We start from the raw sequence: 26,290 nt of genomic DNA on the forward strand, positions 1-26,290 counted from the left end.
TACACAGGAACAAAGAAACTTGGGCAATAACCAAATAACAATGAGCTGGTAGCAATATGAACAGAATGAGCACCAAGCCTCATGTTATAACAGTTCATGGACACTTAGGACTCCACACAGAGGTTTTATGGTGGCCCACTCCAGCATTCCTCACAGCAGAAGGTGCAAGCAGTCCCATTATACTCCACACAGGATGTTTAATGAACCCACACAGGGCACGAATGTAAGCTCCAAACAGGAGGTCCACACAGGATGGTTGATGAACCCTCATAGAACAGGGATGGAAGCTCCAAACAGGAGATCCACACAGGATGGTTGATAAGCCCACACAGGGCACGAATGTAAGCTCCAAACAAGAAAACCCCACAGGATAGTTGATGAGCCCTCATAGATCAGGGATGGAAACTCCCCACAGGAAATCCACACAGAATGATTGACGAGCTCACACAGGGCACAAAGAGAAGCTCCACCCAGGAGATCCCCACAGGATGGTTTAGGAGCCTACAAAGGATGGTTGATTAACCCAGACAGAGTAGAAATAAAAGCTTCCCTCAGGAGATCCCCACAGGATGGTTGATGAGCTCACACAGGGCATGGGATGTTGCCCGTAGCAATCAATCAGATTCTACTTATTTATTTAGCACCTTCTAGAAGGTAATAAATATAATCTGATTGGTTGTGATGGGCAACATCTCATCTTCAATAGAACTTCCATCTTAGTAAATTTATCTTATAGGGAGTGGGTGCACAACAATATGCATATGGGTGAACATGCTTTTTTTTCTCCATGTATCGCTTCTGGAGTAACAGGTGTGGTATATTTGCCCGACAGTTGGGTTTCCGAAAGTCATTAGTCAGACGTCGGAATCCCGACTGCACAGCGTGGGGAGCGCAATGAAGCCCCTTGCGGGCTCGCTGCACTCGCCACGCTGCGGGCACGGTGGCAAGCTGTGCTCACCACCTATTTTATTCTCCCTCTATGGGAGTCGTGGACCCCAACAAGGGAGCAGTCGGGATTCCGACGTCGGAGGAATGACTGTCGGAATCCTGACTGTCGGGGAGCCGTCCGGCACCCGGAGTAACAACCCTCTGATTTACCTTCTCTGCATCAGGCACAGGGATTGTACTACAAAACTTTATTTTTGTACAAAGGCAGCATACAGTATACAGAACACAGTACAGATGAATGTACAGAGAAGGGCTGTTAAGTAAATACAGACTGAAGACAAACAATACAAAGGAGGCTTCTGAGATAAGAACATCTCAAGGGGAGAAAATACCATCTGAAACGTTCTCCCTGTCTTTTCCTTCCTGTATTGAACACAAGGTTATATACCCATTTGATGTTTTAGAGATACCAACTTTGTGCATGACCAGAGGATTTTGATCATTACTTGAAATAACATTTATATATCGTATGACAAAGTATTTTTGAATCCACTAAAAACAACTTATATTATTGTAATATATAAGGCAGGTTTTAAAACTGTAACATCGGTACTTGTGAGTTATCTGGGCTGCCGATTTTTTGATTGTATGCCTTAAGTTAAGGCATACAATCAGATGCGATGCGATGCGATATCGCATCGCATCGCATGCGACCATCGGATGCGATGACCCGATTTTTCCATAGGAATCAATGTTAAAATGGACTGAGTCCATTTTAACATGGAATTCAATGGGAAAAAGGGGTTCTTTTCATACCCCTACTATCCAAGTGGGCATGGAGTTGGATATAAACCTGTGGCGAGCGTAGCGAGCCACCGAGCCCGAAGCGTGGCGAGCGAAGCGAGCCCCGCGAGGGGACAGTATTCCGTGTCCCCTCGCGGGGCTCGCTACGCTCGCCACGCTTCGGGCTCGGTGGCTCGCTACGCTCGCCACAGGTTTATATCCAACTCCATGCCCACTTGGATAGTAGGGGTATGAAAAGAACCCCTTTTTCCCATTGAATTCCATGTTAAAATGGACTCAGTCCATTTTAACATTGATTCCTATGGAAAAATCGGGTCATCGCATCGCATCGCATCCGATGGTCGCATGCGATGCGATGCAATGTGCCCGATCCGACCCGATTTAGAAATCGGACGCCCAGATAACTCACAAGTACCGTAACATCATTGGCATAGAGTCCTTGCAAATCTGAATAAGGTGTAAAGCAGGGTTGCCGACTTTTACAGTCTCCTCTCCAGGAGAACCCTGGAGAAGAGACTGTCAGCAGCACTTCTGGGGGCGGGCTGATGAAGACATCATAAGTTCCTGCCCCCAGTAATGCAAATCCCGCATTTTGCGGGTCTCCAAGGAGGGGCTAAATTGGTGCAATTTGCATATTTCACCCCGCCCCTCAACCGGAAAGACGAGAATCTCTGCAATTTACAACTATGCCACTGGGAAAATGCTGGGGTCTGCCGGTATCCTGGAGGGTTGCCCAGCTTTCCGGGGGGGGGGGGGGAACTAAGTGGTGGTACTGTCATTGCTTTATTGGCACCTGCATTCTGCTTGTAGGGTGCCTGGTAGGGCACCATGCAGCCTAGTGAGCTGTCCTGCATGTCCAAAGATGTGCCCATCCACCAGGTTCCTGGCACTGCTTCCCAGTAGCATACTTGCAAACTGATGAAACCTTCTTTCCAGGAGAATCCCAGGGAGTAAATTTAAGCTGATGACTTAGGGGACAGGGCCGGGTTCTTTGCGTAATAAAGCCCCATCATGTCATAATCCAACAAATCACAGGTCTGAGAAGGACAGAGGCATAATTATGTAATAATTGGAGAGGAGCTCCACACTTCCTGTCATTACACTCTACTTCCTGTCCACTTCACTGGATGTAAAAGTTCAACCCACTCAAAATGGTTTATGTAGTCACCCTAGGCCCCCCTAGAAGGCCACAGCCAGTCCACTTCCTCCCCATGCTGTCTCAAAATGAATGTTTCACCCAAGGTGGCTAAGGCTTATTAAGTTGAGTACAAATTTGCACTGCCCAGAAAATGGCCCACATATACCTACATTTTTCTAGCCACCTGCATTACCTTCACCAAATGATGACTACCTGTTATGACATTAGAATAAATCCTCTGTGCGTATGCCATTGCTAATCTGCCACAGTGCTTGCGCATTAAGGCTTTGGCCTATGAGCAGTAGCAAAACCTTCTTCTGCTGCATCCGCATTGGACACTAGATGCACCTTTAAATCAGTACCTACTGTATGCATCATAGATACGATTTGGGATCAGCTCATCAATACATTGAAATGTATCCTGAATTCTGCAGACTTTACCTACAGTATGAAAGGACGGCTCACATCCACATTTATAACACAGCTAGTTAAAAGGAGCTGCTGGGTTTCTGGAACTCCTGCTGCTGGAAGCTGGGGCTGTGCTTGCTGAGAAGGGTGTGTGTGTGTGTGTGTGTGTGTGTGTGTGTGTGTGTGTGTGTGTGTGTGTGTGTGTGTTTGTGTGTGTACGGGTGTACCACCAGTGCACAATAGAGGTGAGGAGCAACATTAGCCTTATAAAGAAATATATAGATGCAGTATATCTTTAATGGGAAATGCTATACACACCAGTACTGGCATGTGTAAAAGCACCAGCCCCCGCATAGCTCCCGGGTCTGGGTATGGCCTGTGATGGTTGTGGGAGGGGAAGGCACCAAACCCCAGCACACAGTACAGTACAGTACAGTACAAAGCAGCTGAGCTGGTTATCTGCCGCCTGTCTTCATCATCTGCAGCCCCAACATCTCCTGGTCACCCCACTGCTCACCCCACACATGGTCTCACCCCTTTCTTACAGACTGATTCACCTTCCCCATAGCAGTAAGTGGGCATCTTTCCAGCTCCTGATGAAGATTTGTGAACATGTTGGAATGCGTGGAGCACCTTTTTGCACCCTCTATTACCTGGTTACTGTTGTTGCTTGTTGGCGAGTCACAGGATTGTAAGTAACCTGTGATTGCAGCATAGTATATGGAGGAGGGGGTGCCGAGTATGCACTATATGGTGGAAGCAGTAAATAAAGAAGTAGGAGGTTGCCCTGTATAAAGGGGAGACTATATGGAGGGGTTTGGGGGTGCCGTGTGTATATAGGGTCAGTATATGGTGGGGGGTGCAGAAAATTTAAGAGCATGGGGTGTAGTATTTAAAGGAGCAGGGGGGGGGGGTGAAGACAGGGTGTGTGTCCCCCGAACAAAGCTACGTTGGGTGGTTTCTGTTCCTGGAAACCTCTTTAAACAAATCTGGAAAAAAGGTGAGAAGGGCGCCTACTAGTGTAGTAGTTTAGTGATTAATAGTGGCTCCCACCACCACTATAGGACGTAACGGCACCCCACAAATAGAGCAGTACCGTCTCCAGTGGTATCCCACCACTGTTAATTGGGCTTGTCACAATTAGTATTTCAGATCTTAGGTTTATTCAGGTATTTCACCAATCCTCTCCTCAGGTGTATTATCACCAACTTGGTAGCACAGGGTAACAGCAATGCTGGTGTGCAGAGCACAGAGGCATCCAGGAAGGATAATACAGGGCTGCTGACTTATACACCTCCTTCTTCACTACTGCTGTCTTCCAGCCCAGCTGCTGTAATGGGTGCAGGCTGCAGGATGGAGGGAGCAGGATAGAAGATGCCCGTGAGGTGTATTAGTCAGCAGCCATGTATTATCCTTCCTGGATGCCTCTGTGCTCTGCACACCAACATTGCTGTTACTCTGTGCTACCAAGTTGGTGATAATATATATATATGTGTGCGTGTGTGTGTTTGTGTGTGTGTGTGTGTGTTCAAGTGAACACTGTATTTATGCCATCAAAGGAGTTGACCTAATAGATTCCTCAGGATATATTTACTAAAGGGTGATTTTCACCCATTTTAACTAGATTTTAACTTAATAAAATCAATATTAAGTTTCAGGATCTCGAACACAGATGTACAGTACTAACAGATATTTTTTATATTCATTTACAGGTTAGTATATGTGTATTTTAGTCCCCGAATCACAGCATTTATTTAGACAGAAAAAAATCAATATAAAACATATAGTAATTATACCCCAGTGTCTGTATTGAGGCCGAGGATGCTTGTGCCATGTGTGGTACAGCACATGCCTGCCTATGTCCCTGTAATAGCTGTTATTTGTGGAAGAGGGATCCGAATATAAACACAAAAAACATCAGAAAGTGGCAACAGAAAACCCCCCAGTGTGACAGGGATGTATGCGGCAGACCAGGGAGCGCACAGTGTGCCAGCAATGTGACAGGCAGAGCTAGGAGAATGGACATATCTCCTGTTACACATTGTAACATATTGTCAGTTTCACAGACTGACAACTGTAATCCCACTCTTCAGCTCCAGCTTCACATTCTCCCAGGAGAAGAAAGCACAGCAGAAATATTTGAACTTTGCAGGCATAAGCCACAGTAGGAAATGCCAACACACTTTATTTTTTAATTCTATATATTATTGTTATAGTATGTGCTTAAATTGATATAAGATTCCCTCTCGGAATGGCCGGGAAGCTCCTGAAAATCGGGTCCCCCTCCGGAAAGGTGGGCAAGTCTCCCGCATGCCCTTCAGAGGCCCGCTCCCCCACCCCTCCCCCCGGAGCAGCTAAAAAGAAATGCCAAAATTTGCGGGTCCATGGAAGGGGCCGGGACTAAAATGACACAAATTGCATAATTTCGCGTCATTTTAGCCCCGCTCCCTACTCGCGGTGTTTGCGTGGATTAGGGGCAGGGCTTTGAGTCATCAGCCTTGTCCCTGACCTCCGATCAGGAGATTCGGCTGTCCTCTCCGGACTTCTCCCGGAGAGGCAAATTTGGATTTTGGATCAAAAAGTTTGTTTTAGCAAACAATGGGGAAGATGTATTAAGCCTTAACAAGAGATAAATGCAAGGGTGATAAAGAGAGATAAACGTCCAGCCAATCAGCTCCTTACTGACTTTTTTCAAACACAGCCTGTAACATGGCACTTAGCAGGTGATTGGCTGGATGTTTATCTTTTTTTATCACCCTTGCATTTATCTCTTGTTAAGGCTTAATACATCTGCCCCAATGGGCCTTATTCGGGTCCATTTTTTTCGGACCCCTCATTCACAAGGGGTCCAATGGTGTGCGGCTGCACATGCACAGACGCATTTCTGCGTATGTGCAGACACCTGGTGAACAGGGTGTTCACTAGGCACAAGCATCCAAGTGTGCAGGTGGGGGGCATGGAGGGCCGGTGGGCTGGGCCATCTGCATATGGGAACGCCCAGCATTTCATGGGTGTTCCCATGAGAACGCTAGGCGTTCTCATGCAAATGCCCGATGGTGCTGGGGGGGGGGGGGGGCAGCTGACCTCACCAGATGTCAGCTGCCTGCCACTTTCTCCCAAGCGACCACGCATATGTAAGTGACTTGAGAGTCCGTTTTATATGCATGCTCCTTCGCCGTCATTCGATGGTTGCCGACCATCGAATGATGTGGGTGGATTCCACTAGGCCGCGAGTGGATGTTACCGTGTAACATCCATTCACAGGCCCTGTGAAGGAATCACCCAGGCCAGTGTTCGCAAGGTGGGGTTTGGTGGACTTGCAATGCTGCGAATTCGCACCCTTGCGAATCAACCGGAATAACCCCCAATGTAAGCTCCCACGAGCAGGGTCCTCTTCCCTTTATTCTCTGTGGTATTCTGCCACGCTGATACTTATTCCAGTGTCCTCTGCTGATGCAGCTATGTGTATGTACCCTGTACTTCTCCTATATTATATTCAGCTGTAAATATGATCTGCAGATATACGATCGGGCAGAGTGTTCTACATACATGCTGCCCAATCTGTCAAGAATGACATGACTAATGGGTGAGCTCATTTGCACGTGCACAACCACCGAGCTGTCACTCACTGGCGGCTCCCAGGTGGATCACCCTTACACACAGCATGATGCTCCGATATATCTTTAGATATATCGGACAACGGCTGTGTTGCACAAGGATACCCAATAAAATTAGCGATATTGCTCACAAGGGCTAAAATGAGCAATATCGTTCATTTTATTGCCCAGTGTGTATGGCGCCTAATGTGGGGTACACACCAGGACGACCACCGTCGTTCACGACCGATAGACGACCATGGAACGATTTCCCTTGGACTTCCCGGGAGCTCCCAGGCAGTCCCCAGCAAACGATTAGCAAAAATTGTGTTTTTTTGCGGAACGATCTAGATCCGATCCCGATGCGCCCGCGATGGTCGTTAAGACGGTCGGATCGCTGGTTTTTGTTTTTTTTGCAAGAACACATGCGACCGTCGTCAGATGGGCCTTTGAAATTTGAATGAAGGGGCTGGACTAGCAGAGGGGGAGGACTAGCAGAGGGGGATAGGAATAGCAGCAGCCATTTTAAACCAGTGTATTTCTGCTTTGTTACTAGTGAGGCTTGGTTTATACCTGCTGAACGCTGGACATAGCTATTTACACATTACTTTGTTTTGCCTGCCATTACAAAGTGTCTTTTAACCCTGCACTATGGAGAATGCAGTGATGGGTAGTCACCAGCAACAGTACCTGCTCTATTATGCAGTTTTGAAGCTCAGGCGTCAGAGAGCCCAGCGCAGGAGAGAAAGATCATGCTGGACAAAGCAGTGGCTACTTCAGCGTCAGACTCGTTCGCACATGCCACTGCTCAGGGACATCAGGGAGAATAACCCAGACGATTTCCGTAACTTCTTGAGGATGGATGATGCCACATTCCAGGAATTGCTGCGTCTGGTGACTCCCCACATCGAGAAGCAGGATACCAAGTATCGCATGGCTATCCCTGCTGAGGAACGGCTGGTGGTCACCCTGAGGTTTCTGGCGACAGGACGGTCTCTTGCTGACCTAAAGTTTGGATCCCTCATCTCCCCGCAAGCTTTGGGCCTCATCATCCCGGAGACCTGCAAAGCCATTGTGAAGGTGCTGCAGTACCAGTATTGCAAGGTAAGGATGAAATATACACTGTACACTTTATTGTGCAAACAAAATATTTTTATTTATAATTTAGGCCTAGGACAGAAACAGGTTTTTTAGGCCTTTCATGGTTAAAACATGTAAAATAGTAAATAGATTGTGTCAACAAAAATATATTATAATACCATATATAAAAGATATTGTACAAAAACACACACTATATATAAAGATTTAAGTATGTATGACCCAGTTTAAACTTTCCCAATAAGTACGGGCTACTGTGTGGCAGAGGATGTCTGCCGCAGATAAGTAAAGGCTGCGGCCCACATGGCGCATGGCGCAGATGCAATGGTCCCGGCCACATTGATGTGCGCCATACGCCATGTGAGCAGTGGCCATCACATACCTGCAGCTGAGACCATGTCTGCCGCACAGTACCCCATACTATTGGTAAAGACAAAAGGGCAATAAATGGAGTTTGCTATCCAGATTGAGGAGAATCCTGTTCTCCCTCTGGTAATGCAGGTACAGGTAGCAGCATATAAAAAAACAAAAAACACACTCTGGTAACTTCTGGAACAGGCACTTACAACAGTAGGGATAAGGTACTGTGTGGCAGAGGATGTCTGCTGCAGATATGTAAAGGCTGCGGCCCACATGGCGCATGGCGCAGATGCAATGGCCCCCGCCCCATTGATGTGCGCCATACGCCATGTGAGCAGTGGCCATCACATACCTGCAGCTGAGACCATGTCTTCGGCACAGTACCCCATACTATTGGCAAAGAAAAAAGGGCAATAAATGGAGTTTGCTATCCAGATTGAGGAGAATCCTGTTCTCCCTCTGGTAATGCAGGTACAGGTAGCAGCATATATGTAGAAAACCAAGACAAAAGACACTCTGGTAACTTCTGGAACATGCCCTTACAACAGTAGGGATAAGGTACTGTGCGGCAGAGGATGTCTGCTGCAGATATGTAAAGGCTGCGGCCCACATGGCGCATGGCGCAGATGCAATGGCCCCCGCCCCATTGATGTGCGCCATACGCCATGTGAGCAGTGGCCATCACATACCTGCAGCCGAGACCATGTCTGCCGCACAGTACCCCATACTATTGGCAAAGAAAAAAGGGCAATAAATGGAGTTTGCTATCCAGATTGAGGAGAATCCTGTTCTCCCTCTGGTAATGCAGGTACAGGTAGCAGCATATAAATAAACAAAAATACACACTGTGGCCCTTGTGTGGCAGAGGATGTCTGCTGCAGATATGTAAAGGCTGCGGCCCACATGGCGCATGGCGCAGATGCAATGGTCCCGGCCCCATTGATGTGCGCCATACGCCATGTGAGCAGTGGCCATCACATACCTGCAGCTGAGACCATGTCGATGGTAAATGATAAAGTAGCCTATTTTTTAAGACAGATCCTCAAAAACAGGACACTCTGGATCTTCTATCAGTAAAGAACTGTAGAATTGACGGTACTGGGGGGGTTGAGAAGGCTGTGTAGGTGTTGACTGGGTATGTGTTGGAATTGTGCTCGACTGGCCTGCTACGGTGGCAGGCGGAGTAGGCACTGGTGATTCTAATGACAGTGGTGTGTCTGGTGCACTACCAATGCCAACTATTTTAGTGCCACTGTTGAGATACCCTAAACTGCCATTATACACCAACTCCATGCATAACTTTTCAAAAGTAAGTTGCTGGTCAGGAGCCATGTTGCGAACACACTCTGCCACATAAGTGAAGTAGTTGTCATGTTTGTCCGGGTTTCTTTGCAGGACTTGATGTGCCCGCATCATAAATTCTTCATGTGCCGCTGCTTCTCCTTTTTTTCCTTTGCCACGCATTTTTTTGGCACGGGGGAGTGGTGGAGTGGGTTCCAGGGTGGGTGGCGGAGTGCGTGCCGGAGTAGGAACTTCGTTAGATGTGCATGCATTATCAGATAGGACAGATAGGTCTGGGGTTGCAGGTGGGTAGTCACCAAGCTGTAAAAAAATTGAACATGTTTACTAATCAATTCTATTTACTTCTAATTTCAGTTCCCTACCAGCGTGAATGAATGGAAAGTCATCGCAGAGGAGTTTGAACAGCGATGGAACTTCCCAAATTGCGGTGGAGCCATTGATGGCAAACATGTCCGCATAGCCCAGCCTATCAATAGTGGTTCCTACTATTTTAATTACAAGGGCTATTTTAGCATTGTACTAATGGCTGTGGTGAATGCCAACTATGAGTTTATCTTCCTGGATGTAGGAAGGAATGGCCGTGCATCGGATGGTGGCACTTTCAAGGACACAAAGTTCTACGAAAGGCTCATAGCGAACACCCTTCACTTGCCGTCTGTCCAGGAAACTAAACAGGGGCTTAACTTTGTTTTTGTGGCTGACGAGGCTTTTGGCCTGCACGAGCATGTCATGAAGCCATATGCGCAAAGGGGCCTGAACCATGACAAAAGGATCTTTAACTACAGGCTATCCAGGGCACGGCGTGTTGTGGAAAATGCTTTTGGCATCCTGGCAAGCCGGTTTCGCATTTTTCACACTGCCATTAACCTGAGGGTGGACAAAATTGACTGGGTTGTCACGGCGTGCTGTGTCCTGCACAATTTGCTCCGCAGAAAAGCCACACAGCAAAGGGCTACAGGCACAGCACTCCAAGAAGACCAAGAACTGCCAGAGGAGGTAGTGCAGATATCCTCCTTGCAAACCCCAACACAACGCTACACAGGGAGTGCACGAGCCAAACAGGTGAGGGAAGAGTACATGGCCTACTTTAATGGGGAGGGCGCTGTGGATTGGCAGGAGGAATCAATTAGATAGCCAAAAAAATAGACTCACCGATGCAGACTGCGAATTCTCCTCCTCCTCCTGCGCCGCGACTTCTTGGTTTTCCTGTTCGACCATAAGGACTACTCCTGTCCTCATCGACTCCTGGCTGAGGGTGAATGTCAACCGGTCATAGTACCAGAGCGATGTTTGATACATCTCGTCGACTCCAGCACCAGACTTCTTTGCAGCCTCCATCTTCTTGTGTTCCTTTAAGAACACCGTGCGCATATTCTGGATGCGTTTCCTCACCCATTCAACATTGGCCTCTGGGTGAAATGGAAGACTGTAGCGTGCCAACTCCTCCAAGGCTTGGTTTCTTTTCATTTTGTTTGAATACTCCTTGGATTTGGTTCTCCACAGGCATTCGTGTGTACGATATTTTTCAATAAACCCTTCCAAAAACTCTTGTTCCTTTGCGTTGGACATTGGGACTGTAAAAAGATAAAACCATTTTAGTTGTTATAGTTATACCCATGTTTTGTTTCATATTTAAATTTTTATAGTTATAGTTACCAGTTTACCTAGTTCTTATGTTTTAAGTATTTAAAATGTTAATAAACTTTTATGAAAACCACTATACATTTTATTGTGCAGATTGCTATTCACACACACAGGTGAATGGGGCCTAGCAGAGAGGAGTGCTTGGAATACTGCAATGGTGGACAATGGTTTATGTATATATATCTATATATACACAAACACACACACACAGGTGAATGGGGCCTAGCAGAGAGGAGTGCTTGGAATACTGCAATGGTGGACAATGGTTTATGTATATATATCTATATATACACAAACACACACACACAGGTGAATGGGGCCTAGCAGAGAGGAGTGCTTGGAATACTGCAATGGTGGACAATGGTTTATGTATATATATCTATATATACACAAACACACACACACAGGTGAATGGGGCCTAGCAGAGAGGAGTGCTTGGAATACTGCAATGGTGGACAATGGTTTATGTATATATATCTATATATACACAAACACACACACACAGGTGAATGGGGCCTAGCAGAGAGGAGTGCTTGGAATACTGCAATGGTGGACAATGGTTTATGTATATATATCTATATATACACAAACACACACACACAGGTGAATGGGGCCTAGCAGAGAGGAGTGCTTGGAATACTGCAATGGTGGACAATGGTTTATGTATATATATCTATATATACACAAACACACACACACAGGTGAATGGGGCCTAGCAGAGAGGAGTGCTTGGAATACTGCAATGGTGGACAATGGTTTATGTATATATATCTATATATACACAAACACACACACACAGGTGAATGGGGCCTAGCAGAGAGGAGTGCTTGGAATACTGCAATGGTGGACAATGGTTTATGTATATATATCTATATATACACAAACACACACACACAGGTGAATGGGGCCTAGCAGAGAGGAGTGCTTGGAATACTGCAATGGTGGACAATGGTTTATGTATATATATCTATATATACACAAACACACACACACAGGTGAATGGGGCCTAGCAGAGAGGAGTGCTTGGAATACTGCAATGGTGGACATTGGTTATATGTATACACACAGACATGGGGCCCACCCAAAAAAAACAGTGACATGGTCGGGTGCACGGTTGCCAAACCAGTGCTTTATACACACTATATACATTGGTGGCAACAGTGGGCATGCATAGAAGAGCATTGGGAGTGCAAACATACCAGGTTGTTGTTCTGGGAGATGAGACAAGAAGGAGAGTCCAACTGCTGCGCCAGCGCTGTTTGCTATGTGGAAAAACATGGCGCCGGGGGAGTGTTTAGGAAATGCCACTCAAATAGGCTGGATCAAACGACGGACGCACCGACGGACGGACGACGGAGGCGGCAAAAAACACTCACGATCTGCATACGATTGACGGTCGGTCGGCCTGGGATTGACAGATCCTACCTGCAGCACGTAGGACCAAAGATGCGACCAAACGAGCGGCGTGAACGCGCATTTGATCGGAATCGGATCAAATAAATGTCAAAAACACACGATAGTACATACAATCTGCATACAACCGGTCGGAATTGGATCTAAATTGACAGAATCGTGCCCTAGTCGTCCTGGTGTGTACCCAGCATAAGACTTGAAGACATTATAATACTGTACCTAGTAGGGGGATCCCCTCATCTATAAGTACAGATCACCTAAAAGTCATTGTGACTTTATCCATGTGGCCTGTCATTTTAATGCATCCCAAATAAATTCCTAATTTAGATATCACCTGAGGGTGGGATGTACTAAGCAATTGAGGTAAATCCCACCACAAATCACATTGATACTTATTGCATATGTACTAACATAGAGTATGAGATTAGTATTGCAAGGGACAGCTCTTGCGAAAAGAACTGCCCTTTGCGAAGCCGCCGGTGCTGGGTGAGAGGGTGCCCCCAGGTCCCTCTCACCTCCTACGCCTGGGATCCTCCTGCCGCAGACGGCTGGGGGTTTTTACCGCATTATCCATTTTATACATCTCGGCCTGAGTGAAATCATTTGGATTGTTTTCCATTTGTTTCCTGGAGCACCTTTCAAAACTAGAGATACTGTACTGTAGGATTTATAATTATTGTTAAAAGACAGAATCTGGAACAGCTGAGACTGAAGGTTACTATGATAAACTGTGGAGCTGTTCATCTCTGTGCAGCCATTTCCCTCTTTATTGGATGTTAGACAGAGTTCATCAAAGCACATACTGTAGATACAGTACATAAATGATACGATATGCCTGGCAGCCATTCTGGGCAGCAGCTATGTGATTACAACATGTGTATACACAAAGGCAGAGGCGTAAGTTCATCTTAGTCGCCCGGAGCCAAGCTGAAGTTTTGTGCTCCCCACCCCAAATATGGGGTGTGTCAACATTCACCTGTGCGTATCATCTCAGAGTCCAGCAGCATTGCTTGCTGCAGAGCAGGCTGAGTGGTACCAGGCAGGACCCTTATTGCAGATGTAAGCAGGGCTCCTGGTATAGAGCCAATTATATACAGATGCCGCAGAGCTCTATTGGAAGAGCATGGTCACACTTAGATCCCGTTGTGAACGACACAGGTGCTGCTTTACACGCTGGTGCCCCTTGAGGGCTTGGAGCCCAGCAGCTGAAGCTTCCATTGCCTCTGGGAGTTACGCACCTGTGCAAAGGCACTGTTTAATATTTTTGCCATTGGGTACCATTGGGTACCAAATCGTCCTGCCCCACCATTGGTCTTGCTCATCAATTGTGTATGAGGAAAAAGGGAACTATGATCAGAAAATGGCCCTATGCAATTAGACAATACAATTCAGCATTGTGTGTTAAGGCCCATACATACTAGGCAATTTTCGGATGAAAATCGCTCATTTTGGCCGTTATGAAATCGCCTAGACTATGACGATGGCAGACTAGTGATGATGCGCACTCCCAAATCATCGATAGCAAAGTCCTCTGTTGGCTGATTTTACCAGCATGTCTAGCGATGATGGATGGTTTTTCATGTGTGTGTACACCCCTACGGTCGCCGGGCTAAAAGATTAGCCACTTTGGGTGGATTTCCCTGCTGCCTCCCCTTCTCCCTCCTCCTGCAGTGCTGCTCCCTCCCCTTGCTCTGTAAACTCACGCCGCGCGGAGCAGGGAGGAAAAGCCGCATGCCATCCACCCTTCCACGACCTTTTCATACCCCCACTATCCACGTCGGTGTGGAGTTGATTTCATATAGTGTGGCGAGCGCAGCGAGCCACCGAGCCGGAAGCGTGGCGAGCATAGCGAGCCCTGCGAGGTGACGCGTAATATATGTGAAGTAATCACAAGCGCTCGCCACGCTTTGGGCTCGGTGACTCGCTGCGCTCGTCACACTATATAAAATCAGCTCCACGCTGACGTGGATAGTGGGGGTATGAAAAGGTCAAAGGACACGTACCGCCACCCCTCGCGGGCTCGCTGCACTCGCCACGCTTCGGGTTGGCATTGATAGTGGGGTGGCGTTAACAATGGGGGGCCTTACCCATCAGGGTGGGTGTACAATCCAAAATCGGGTCTGGGGGCATTTAACATAGGAATCAGGCATCTAGGTTCCTGTACAATTAAAAATCGGGTCCAATGCAACCGATTTTTGGTTGTACAATGACATAAGATTAAAAAATCGGGCGCCCAGATAATACACAAGTACCCTTGTGTTTTTACCTTATACTGCATTCTCTGCTGTGTTACTGGCAGCCTAACCCTGCCAGCAACGGGTAACTCACTAATGCCCATAAGTGAAGAACGTCTCGGCATGTCCTAATTCCTTCTAGCACCACAACTGGGTGTCAAAGGTGTTATGCCTCTATCTTAAATAGAGCCCTTAATGCTAGGTTTTTTTTACTCAGGAAATGTAATTTGTGTTGCATTTGTTACAATGCAGTACATAGAGACAATAAAGGAAGCAGCCTTCATATCTCTGTATACTGTAGTGTAACAAATGCAACACAGATTACATACTCTGAGATGATGTGCACAAACTCACTGACCTTTCAAAGCTTATTACCCCCTCATATCTCACACTGTCCCCTTACCGCACATTGACCTAGGCCGACCCGGCAACAACCTGGGTCGGACCTGGGTTATGTTGCAGTGTGAAAGGGGTATAAAAGGGGTAAAAAGGTTTAGTTTGATATAATACTTTACAAACTGTATATCTTATTTTTGTAGAAATACAATGGTATTTATCATGAAATTGAAGCAATAGGCCCCTTTCACACGCTACGGCTCCTGCCGGGCAGCGAAACCCCGCACGGCCAAGAAGCCGTGCCTCACACAGAAGTTGTGAATGGTGGGGATGGCCACAGACCGGCAGTCGTCCCTTCCAGTGGTGACGTCCGGCTGCAACCGGGCGGCCGGGCCATGGCCGTCCCGTGTGAATGGACACAATCATGTCCATCATTAACTACTATGTACTGCAGGGCTTTTGCCCGTGCGGTGTTTTGCCGCCCGGCAGGAGCCGGAGCATGTGAAAGGGGCCTTAGGCTATAGCAGAAAACAAGAGAATAAATAGCCCAGCTGAGAGAAAAGTAGGCCACAGCTGAACCTGATACTTACTGTATTATGACAGCATTTGCCACTAAGTGAATGTTGTCGCATGAGCCCCAAATGACTGCCACCTATAGCTTAATAATCATTCATGCTCCTGCTTAAACTCATAATTCCACTTATCCTTGTCATGTAAGCTTTGCCAGCTCTGAAAAAGATTCTGTCAAGCCAAAAAAATTGAATTTGCTTACAGAGCAAGAGCTGCAAAAATTAGACTGAGACACTGAGGGAAAGACAAAAGCGGAGGGAGGTGGAGGAGACAGAAAAATGCTTCTGTTTTAATATCTAGGCATGCAGATTATTTTTGTTTACTTTATTTCAATATTGCTATTATTATCATCTTTTATTTACTATCCACCACAAATTATACACAGCATGAAAACAAACAAAAAGCCCGGATGGTGTAACGTTTTGCGTTACTGTCTCACAGCACTGAGGTCATGCATCAATTCTCATCATGGCCATAACTGTATGAAGATTATATGGAAAATTCAATCTGGAATTCCATTTTCTGTCCTCTTGACTGCAGCTCGACAGTCGAAATTCAATATTCCAACTGTCGAGTGTCGGAAAGTCCCCGGTTTGGTGAAAAAGGCTCCAGATTATCAGAAAATGGCCAAGAATTCAACTATAGGCAACGTTTTCCGACAAAACAGATCCGAGTTGTTTTAAAATCGGATCTGTTTTGTTGGAAACTGCCTTCAGTGCTGTCAAAAATGGCAGCATTGAATAGGCAATGGCTGCTATTTCCACTGGTGGAAATATTGGCAGGGATTGAATACCCCCCTATATATTCTCCCTGTGCCTGTATAGGTGTAATCTGGTGGATTATAATCCAAAAATTTATACATACATACTGTACAGTATGTTCATGAGACTATAGTGCAATACGCAACACATATGCCAAAGTAGGGGCATAATAAGAAAGGGTATCCTGGTGCAGTTTCCAAGCAACTGCCTATATATCAGTGCTGTAGACCTGGGTTTTGTGCTGGAGCCTATTGCACATACTGAGGTCTTCAGGAACATGGTATCTGTGCCACATTCCTGGTACCTTGTCTATTGTGCATGCCATGTCAAGCTGTGGCATGATGGGCCCATGAATAAGGGTGTGGCCAGGCTCCAGTGCAAATCTGGCCAGCCACCACATACGTTTGGCTATAAAAAAGTGCATGATCGGGGACTCTTGATAAAAACATATTTAGTAAACTCCAGTGCTTGCATGAAAAAGTACCACATTAATAACAGCACGGCACTATAGAAAATACACCATAGTCCTGAGCAGTATAATGTAACATATGTACAATGATTAAATCAAGTGCACTAGGGTAGAGTCTGGAAAATGATTCCTAGAGGAAGAGGTGGGCCTGCAGGCAGTGGGGCCCAACGAGGATTTCCCATTTTCCCCTGTGGGCCAATCCGACCCTGTGTTTATACATAAATCCCAAGGAAAGTTGCTGCAGTAATATTTTCCTTCTGCTTTAGACACACCAATGTAAGCCGGCTATGCATATCTGAGTAAGAATGATACAAGATTCATTTTATTGCTCATTTCTCTCTAGGAAAATGGTGTCCTTGCCATTTTTCCAATGACTTGTGCAGCATCAGTGGAAAGCTAAGTATAGTCTGTAGATACAGAGTGAGCAGTGTGGGCCACTGTTGACTCAGGGACACATGTGAATTGTACACCAAAGATAGGTGAACACCTCTCAATGGATCAGATGTATTAAGCCTTAACAAGAGATAAATGCAAGGGTGATAAAGAGAGATAAACATCCAGCCAATCACATCCTAACTGCCCTATAACAGGCTGTTTGAAAAAAGTCAGTAAGGAGCTGATTGGCTGGACGTTTCTCTCCTTATCACCCTTGCATTTATCTCTTGTTAAGGCTTAATACAGCTACCCCAATGATCCTAAACCCATCATATGGGCAAGCAATCAGTATCATAGTTATCAAAGGGGAGGATAAGACAAAAGACAAAATAAACTATAAGGAGCACTGATGACATGGATAGAGCTAAGAGTAGAACAAATGGAACAAGTAGTAAGAGGACCCTACCTGAGAGCTAACATTCTGAAGGGAGTGAATAAACAGTTGGAGGTTGAACTGCAAAGCAAACAATGTGTAGGGAGTGAATGAGGGCTTTTCATAAAAAGGAATGTTTAGGACTTGATTAAAGCTATGTAGACTGGTAGAAATTGTAACTAAGCAAGACGGAGTTCCAGAGATGATGGGTGCTGTGCGAGATATCTTTGGGTGGCTATGAGCATTAGGCTTAAGGTGGGTATTCAAACTGTGCCAATATTTCCCAACAGGGGAAATAATTGCACTCACCAATTCAATGATACCATTAACAACAGCATTGAAGGGTGTCAAATCTGTTTTTTTTCTGTTTTGTTGGAAACACCCACGGATTGTTGAATTCACAGACAATTTTGGCCAATCCGCGGATGTTTTCGTCAATCCACAGACTTTCTGACAGCCGGAACATTGAATTCCGATTGTCACTGTTGGACAAGACAAAAATGGCCTGGGATTCCGACTGTCGGGACGTTTCGACAGTTGGGATCCGCTTTGAATACCCCTCCCCCCCCCCTAAAGCTGTTTAGTTAAGTTTTGTATTTTTTTATTTTTTTATTTATTTTTGACCTATGAGATTTTAGGGGTTGGGTACAAAATGTCGATATTCATCATGAAGACATCTGCGCTGATGGCCCAGTGAAGATTTACCTTCTCATCATGCAGTACTTATGAGCAGAAGCAATTGGCTTTGAAATGATTGTCAGTCCCAACTGCTTTGTACACACTGTATAATAGGACCGGAAAGATGAGAACTGGCTGTTTGGAATGATGATAGCGCTGGATGGAGATTCTGCTTTCCTCACACTGTACCAATCTTAGATACTTTGCACATGTGGGAAGGGGTCCTGCAAAGTAGTAAATGACAGTCTGGTACTATTTGGAAACATTAAGGGATGTAAAAATGTTGAAGTGTCGCTGCTGTTTAGGGGGAGAGAAGAAGCCAGGTTCTCTTTTACAGGCATCTACGATGGGCAGCTTGCCCATCGTAGATGCCTGTACGATGGATGACGGCCCAATGTTGTTGTAGTGATCCAATGTCTAGGATCCTTCAAAAGGTTCACTACAGCAGCAGGAGGTATCTACTTGTATTAGAAGCCTCATTCTGAATTTATATACAATTAAAGAAGCAGCAGCAATAGCTACTCTGTCCACATCTAAATTAGCCACATTGTAGGTTGCACTTGTTAATGTTACTTTGTCCCATAAACGATTTATGTATTCTGGTTGTGTAAGCAAGTATAGTAAAGCTTGGGGCCTATGGCAGGCTTCTACGCTATATATCCAAGATCATTGCTCTTAATTTATTTTTGCTGTGTGATTGTCCCGGATGGGCAGCCCACTGCCCACGTCCAGTGTTTACGCCCACGTCCAGTGTTTACGCCCATGTCCAGTGCCTACCTATGAAGTTTTTAACTGTCTACGACTCCTGATGACTGCCCTGTTGTAAACATGTATTATGCATACAGTGGTGTTTGAATAATGCACCACTTCTTATTGTTTTTGTTATTTTTATTTTTATTTTGTATTCTGAAAATTCAATAAAAAATACATGATTTAAAAAAAATAATAATTAGCCCAGTGGCGTAACTATAGCTCCGCAGCCCCCGCGGTGGCGGGGGGGCGCAGAGAAATTGGGGGCGCCGCCGGGGGGGCTGCGGGGCTATAGTTACCCGGGGTCTGCGTCTCGCCCGGCTCTCTGCCGGGACCTGCCTGACGTTACAGTCCCGGACGGCTCCTGCTGCAATGAAAACTGACCATTAGAAAATGGCTGCCCCCATACTGCAGACAGTTTTCTGTCTGCAGTATGGGGCAGCCATTTTCTAAGAGTCAGTTTTCATTGTAGCAGCAGGAGCCGGCCGGGACCGTGACGTCAGGCAGGTCCCGGCAGAGAGCAGGACAGGTACGGGTAAGTAGGGGGGGGGGGGCAGGTTAGGTGTGTGGGGGGGGGGGCAGGTTAGGTGTGTGTGTGAGGGTGGGGGGCGCCGAAAAAACGTGCGGCGGGGGGGGCGCGAAATAGTTACGCCCCTGAATTAGCCACATTGTGCAGCCCACTTATCGCAATGAAGATGAGATTTCTTGTTGTCTTAGAACACACGGAGACTGCTCCAATCACCACGACTGCGGTGTACTGACAAGCCCTCTGACCTTTGCATCCCAACAAATGTCTCATCCTTTGCCTTTTTTTTAAATTAATCTGATATTAGCTAATATTGGCAACAGCTAGTCTTTTAGGGCATATTTAACAATGTTGGCCAAGGGCAGCAGGAAATCGCTTAACAGCCCATTTAAAACTATATTAAACAAGCAGAGAAAGAGAGCAATGAAAAGATGAGACAGAAGGGACTTTGACGTGACATGTTTGATGTTGTGCAATAAAATTCCAACCAAAAAAAGCAGGGGACTAAATGTCATGCTATAAAAGGAACGTAATCTCTTAAATCCTCAATGAAATCAGGTTCACACATTCCCCTCAGAATTAAGATCAGAGAGGCATTCATTTGCTGAACTCTTCTAAATGAAATGCCTGTCTTTGTGGCACTACAGTATACAATATAGAACCTCTGCTCTGGCCCTCTCCCCCATTCTCGTCTACTGCACCATAAGGCTCAGTGATGCCAAGCAGCCCAAATTTAGCATCAGATTTAGCAAGAGTTGGCAAGTACAGTATGACAAATCTGTACACTGTTAATAGATACACAATAGATGGATCTGAACAGGACATAAGATTAGCCAGTGGCGTAGCTAGAAATTTTTCTCCCCCCTGCCCAAAAAAAATTCCGACGCCCCCCCCCAAGTAGGGGTGAGGCGATGGACTACGGGTGCCGTAGTTACATATGCACGTTGCGGGGACCCGCTCATTCAATATGCACTGCACATAGTCCCCACTCATTAGATATGTACAGGGCGGGACCAGCTCAGGGTTCACTGCTGCCTGGGTCACTTGTCAATTCAGCCAGCAGCGCCCACCACAGACCCTGCTGGTGCTGCTCCCCCAAGCCACTGCAGGGTCTGCCACATATGTAGCTACGCCACTGAGACTAGCACACTTTGGGTGAGATGTACTAAGCCTTGAAAAGTGATCAAATGGAGAGTGAAAAACCACCAATCAGCTCCTTCTTGTCATCTTTTCAAACACATCATGTGACGTGACAGTTAGGAGCTGGTTGGCTGGTTGTTTATCACTCTCCATTTTATGACTTTTCAATCAATCTTAGTACATCTAGACCACTGTCACAAATAATATTTCAAACTTATTTAGAAAGAATAATCAATTCGCCATGGCCAATCGCACAATGCGGCTGCACATGCGCATAAATGTATAAACATCGCTCCACCTGTGCAAGTGCAAAGGGAAACGATCCAACTAAAATAAGGGCCAAACTTCAGAATGATCCATATTTTATTCCCGTGTGAAATATTTCCATGGGTCACCTAGTCTTTTAATAAATGTACCCAGAATAGGGTATTGTCAACCCGACTTAGGTCGACAGGCAGCAAGGTCGACAGGGTTCTAGGTCGACATGGGTGAAGGTCGACATGTGTCTAGGTCCACATGGGGCAAGGTCGACAAATGCGTTAGGTCTACATGGGTTAGGTCGACAGGTTGCGAGGTCGACATGGGATTTTTCACTGTTTTTTTACCCGGATGTCGACACAGTCAACAAGGACACAGTTCGAATCAACCGCAGCCCGTCGCATTGCTCGCTCCACTCACAATGCTTCGGGCACGGTGCCTTGCTGCGCTCAGCACACTATTTTATTCTCCCACCACGCCCTAGTGGATGGTAGGGCATGAAATACCGCCTGTCGGCACATGTCGGCTCAAAAAAAACTGTGAAAAACCCCATGTTCACCTTGCGACCTGTCGACCTAACGCATTTTGTCGACCTTGCCCCATGTCGACATTGTCCCATGTCGAACTAGACACCTGTCGACCTTCATCAATGTTGACCTAGAACCCTGTCGACCTAATGACTGTCGACCTAAATCGGGTCGACAATATGACTAGATCCCCCCAGAATAAATAATTGTACACAGTATATAATATCCATGTAATGCCACGCTGCTTTAAAAATAAATACCCAATTTAATCATCTAATTCCAAGTGATCCTTTGCAATGCATCCAATGTAATCCAGTGCAGTAATGGGGTGGCCGTATGTATATGTCCCTATATTTGAAAATACATATGAAAGCAAACAAAGACAAATACAGTACTGTAGATACACAATTAGAGATTCATTTTTGATAATACAGTACTTAATAAATGTACTTCATTCTGGTAACAATACCACACAGTAATGTAAAATATATGCATTTTTGCTGAGCCAACATAACATTTTCCCTTTAAAATCCCAGTTCTCTATGGAATACTTACTAAAACAAACTTGCTGGGTGAATGAACATTGTGCGCTAATCTCTGGAAAACAATAACTAAAAGAAACAACAGGCAGAGGAACTCAGGGTGAACAGATGGCTGCAATACAGGAGCATTGTGCTAAGCTGAGCCCCTGTGTCACATGACATAGATAGAGAGTGACAGGGACAGACAAGTGACAGGTTACGGAAGGGACAGGTGACAGCACTCAAGGGAGGTAGGCGAGGGAGTCTGTTGAAAGAGCGAGCAGGAAAACATAGGAAGCATTGCAGAGAGGAAAGCACAGCATTGAAACAAAGGGCCTAATTCAGACCTGATAGTGGACAAATTTGTTCTCCAAATGGGCAAAACCATGTTGACTTGCACGTGCGGCAAATGTAACGTGCAGAGAGAGTTAGATTTGGGTGAGTTATTTTGTTTCGTGCAGGGTAAATCCAGCTGCTTTATTTTTACACTGCAATTTAGATTTCAGTTTGAACACACCCCACCCTAATCAAACTCTCTCTGCACATGTTACATCTGCCACACCTGCAGTGCAGCATGGTTTTGTCCATTTTGAGAACAAATTTTCCTTGCAATCAAGTTTATACAGAAACATCTTGAGCTGGGGCCTACTTCAGACTGCACTGTGCGGGGAAGAGAGTTTCATAGAGCAGTAGTAGTCAAACCTTACCACCGCGTGTAGATAAATAATATAGCTGGCAAAACAACTTTTTATGAATTGGGCAAAGTGAAAATGAGCCTCTTCATCAGTGAGTTCTGAACCCTCTTCCGTCTTCCATATACTTCTTAGTTCTTTTAAAAAAATTCTAACATTGGGGGTTATTCTGGTTCACTCGCAAAGGCACAATCGCTCTCTAATGGATGAAACCATGTGCACTGCAGGTGGGGCAGAGGTAACTTGTGCAGAGAGAGATTTGGGTGGGGTCTGTACAACAAACTGATATCTATATTGCAGTGTAAAAATAAAGCAGCCAGTATTTACCCTGCACGGAAACAATAAAACACCCAAATCTAATTCTCTCTACACATGTTACATCTGCCCCACCGGCATTGTTTTGTCCATTAGAGAGTGATTGTGCCTGTGCGAGTAAACCAGAATAACCCCCATTGTCAACAGCGGTAAAAATATCCCCAAACCTTTGCACTACGTGTACTTACAGTATTACTGCTTATATGAATAATATACTACAGGTTGAGTATCCCTTATCCAAAATGCTCAGGACCAGAAGAAGTTTGGATAACGGATTATTCCGTATTTTGGAATATTTTTATATCTCAATGATGTATCTAGAGGTATCTTGCATTTATGTTGTATATCCACATAAAACACATGAAATACACACAAATATATTTTATTTGTGCATGAAACAAGGTTTGTATACTATCTCAGACACACAGGCAATCATTTTCTTGCACATATGCCAGTTACATATCATGTCCCCAGTAGTGCCAGTTACAGATGTACCCAGTAGTGCCAGTTACATATCATGTCCCTAGTAGTGTCAGTTACAGATGTACGCAGCAGTGCCAGTTACAGATGTACCCAGTAGTGCCAGTTACAGATGTACCCAGTAGTGCCAGTTACAGATGTACCCAGTAGTGCCAGTTACATATCATGTCCCCAGTAGTGCCAGTTACAGATGTACCCAGTAGTGCCAGTTACATATCATGTCCCCAGTAGTGCCAGTTACAGATGTACCCAGTAGTGCCAGTTACATATCATGTCCCCAGTAGTGCCAGTTACAGATGTACCCAGTAGTGCCAGTTACATATCATGTCCCAAGTAGTGCTAGTTACTGATGTCCCCAGTAGTTATTTACCCCCAAAAATATTGCCTACTGGAAACTATGGATAAGGGATCATTTGGATAAGGGATACTCAACCTGTATGATATCACGTTGAGTATCAACTTGCAGATATTGTTTTAAATTTATACTAAAACAATTGATGTAGTAGTGATAGACAAATTATCCAGTACAGGTTTTATGTTAACCCAGTTCAATCAAATAAAGTAACTTCATAAAATGGCTAAAAGTAAATGTCAGTTATGGCACCCGCAACATGGCTCATTAGTAAAAACAAAAAGGCCAAACATATATTTTTTTAGTTACTAAAACCAAATGAAATATTTAAAATACATGTAACTATAATTATTCAAATTTCTATTTTGTATTTAAGAATCAGTAAATAGGTATACACATTATAGGTGGGATGTATGGTCTCACACAATCGTTGGAAATAATTTTTAATATACAGAGCCGTGACTTTTTGGTACCCTGTGCTTAAAAGGGAACTGCCCACACCATTTTTTGTAATGGGGGGACATAAGGCACATGCCCTCAAACTGATCCCAGAGAAAACCCATGCTATGATGCCCCTTCCCACATTATATACATGAGTGAGTGAGTGTATGTGTGTGTGTAGATAGATAGATAGATAGATAGATAGATAGATAGATAGATAGATAGATAGATAGATAGATAGATAGATCTTCTGTGGAATGGGGAGTGCCCTCTTTTTTGCTCTATACATTGGACTCATACATATATATATATATAGAGAGAGAGAGAGAGAGAGAGAGAGAGAGAGAGAGAGAGAGAGAAAATACGTCACGAAAAAGAGGTAAAGAGGTATGGACACAATTCCTCATTATATTGCATTTATGCACTTAATTTGAGAACTTGCTTCTATTCATTTAAAATATATTGCCATACTCAAGATTCAAACCCATAGCCTTTTGCATACCAGTTCCTACTCATGTACTGTATTGTCCAGCGCTGTGTAAGTCGGGACACACCACGCCACCCTAGTTACAGAACTACCCATATACTGTATTACTAAACCCTCTGTATAGCAGTATTCTCTCCAACTACAGTACCTGCATGCAGTCAGTATATCACAGCGGTAAAATGTTCTTAATTTGATATAAATTATTAATAAACTATTTCACAGTTTTATATTATTTCATTGTACATATACTGAATATTACCAGTGCCCCTGATGCAATGATAAAGGCGTAGTCTGCTAAACATAGCCCATTAGGTGTAACCCATCAGCTGTATTACTACGGCAACATGGCTCTTTGATCTTTTATATACAGTATAGACTCCTTTATAAAAAATAAACAAAAAACACAACAGCGACACAATGTAAAAACCACTATAGCATTAATTAGATTTTATTTGGATCCCTAGGGGTATATTTACTAAAGTGCAGGATTTAGAAGTGGCGATGTTGACCAGAGTAACCAATCACAATGTAATTATCATTTATCAAGCACTTTCTAGCCACTATATAATATCTACTGTACAATCTAAATGGTTGCTATGGGCAACATCTCTACTGCTAAAACCCTGCACCTGACTGTATCAGTATGTAGCAGTGTCTTTTCTTCAACATGTACACTAGATTTTACTAACTGCTTTGGGGCTCATCTACTTTTGGATGCACGTCATTTTATGACATGAGTCTCAGAAGTAGCAGATCAAGTCCGCACTTCTAGGTGACATCTTTATAACCCCTCCCTGAAAAGCTTCTTGAAATGTAGGCATCTATGCTATTGCTATCCCATGATGTTTAAGCCTTGGTCTTGTTTTTTTACCTTGTTTAGTACCAAAATAACCTAGATAATTCTGTAAAGCCCCATACACACAATAGATGACAATTTAAAAGTTGTCGCTTAATACAAGGGCCCTTCTAAGCAATACCTTTTTTTTTTTAAAGGCTATTGTTTACTTTACACTAAAACATGCAGGGCCTGGTGATGTCACTGAACAATATCTTTCACTGATGTCATCCGGTGTGTATACTCAATATAGTTTGTCTGGGAGTTAAGAGGCAAACGCTGTCGATACTGCTCATAAGGCCTAGCGGCTAGTATGTATGGGGCTGAAGTAAGAGGTGAAGCTACCATTGATGCACCAGGGCCCCTGTTTTTCCCTGTCACACTCTGCCTGCCCCTGCCTCTCCCTATCACCCTCTGCCTCTCCAAGTTAGCCAATGCCGTGTTGCATATTGTGAACTT

The 26,290-nt window shown here is 45.0% G+C and overlaps 2 protein-coding genes across 6 annotated transcripts in view; both read right to left on the reverse strand.

Annotated features, from left to right (window-relative positions):
- Positions 1–26,290, reverse strand: part of CACNA1I (calcium voltage-gated channel subunit alpha1 I) — a 694,988-nt gene that overhangs the window by 593,750 nt on the left and 74,948 nt on the right. The window lies entirely within an intron of this gene.
- LOC146026977 (uncharacterized) lies at positions 8,935–11,254 on the reverse strand. Its single transcript, XM_083158007.1, has 2 exons — positions 10,747–11,254; positions 8,935–9,894 (listed from the first exon to the last, which is right to left on the reverse strand). Exons 1-2 carry the CDS (start codon positions 11,161–11,163, stop codon positions 9,322–9,324), a joined length of 990 nt encoding a protein of 329 aa, XP_083014133.1. The 5' UTR covers positions 11,164–11,254; the 3' UTR covers positions 8,935–9,321.

This window comes from Crinia signifera, chromosome 8 (assembly GCF_055691185.1).
Source record: "Crinia signifera chromosome 8, ASM5569118v1, whole genome shotgun sequence".
Taxonomy (NCBI): Eukaryota; Metazoa; Chordata; class Amphibia; order Anura; family Myobatrachidae; genus Crinia; species Crinia signifera.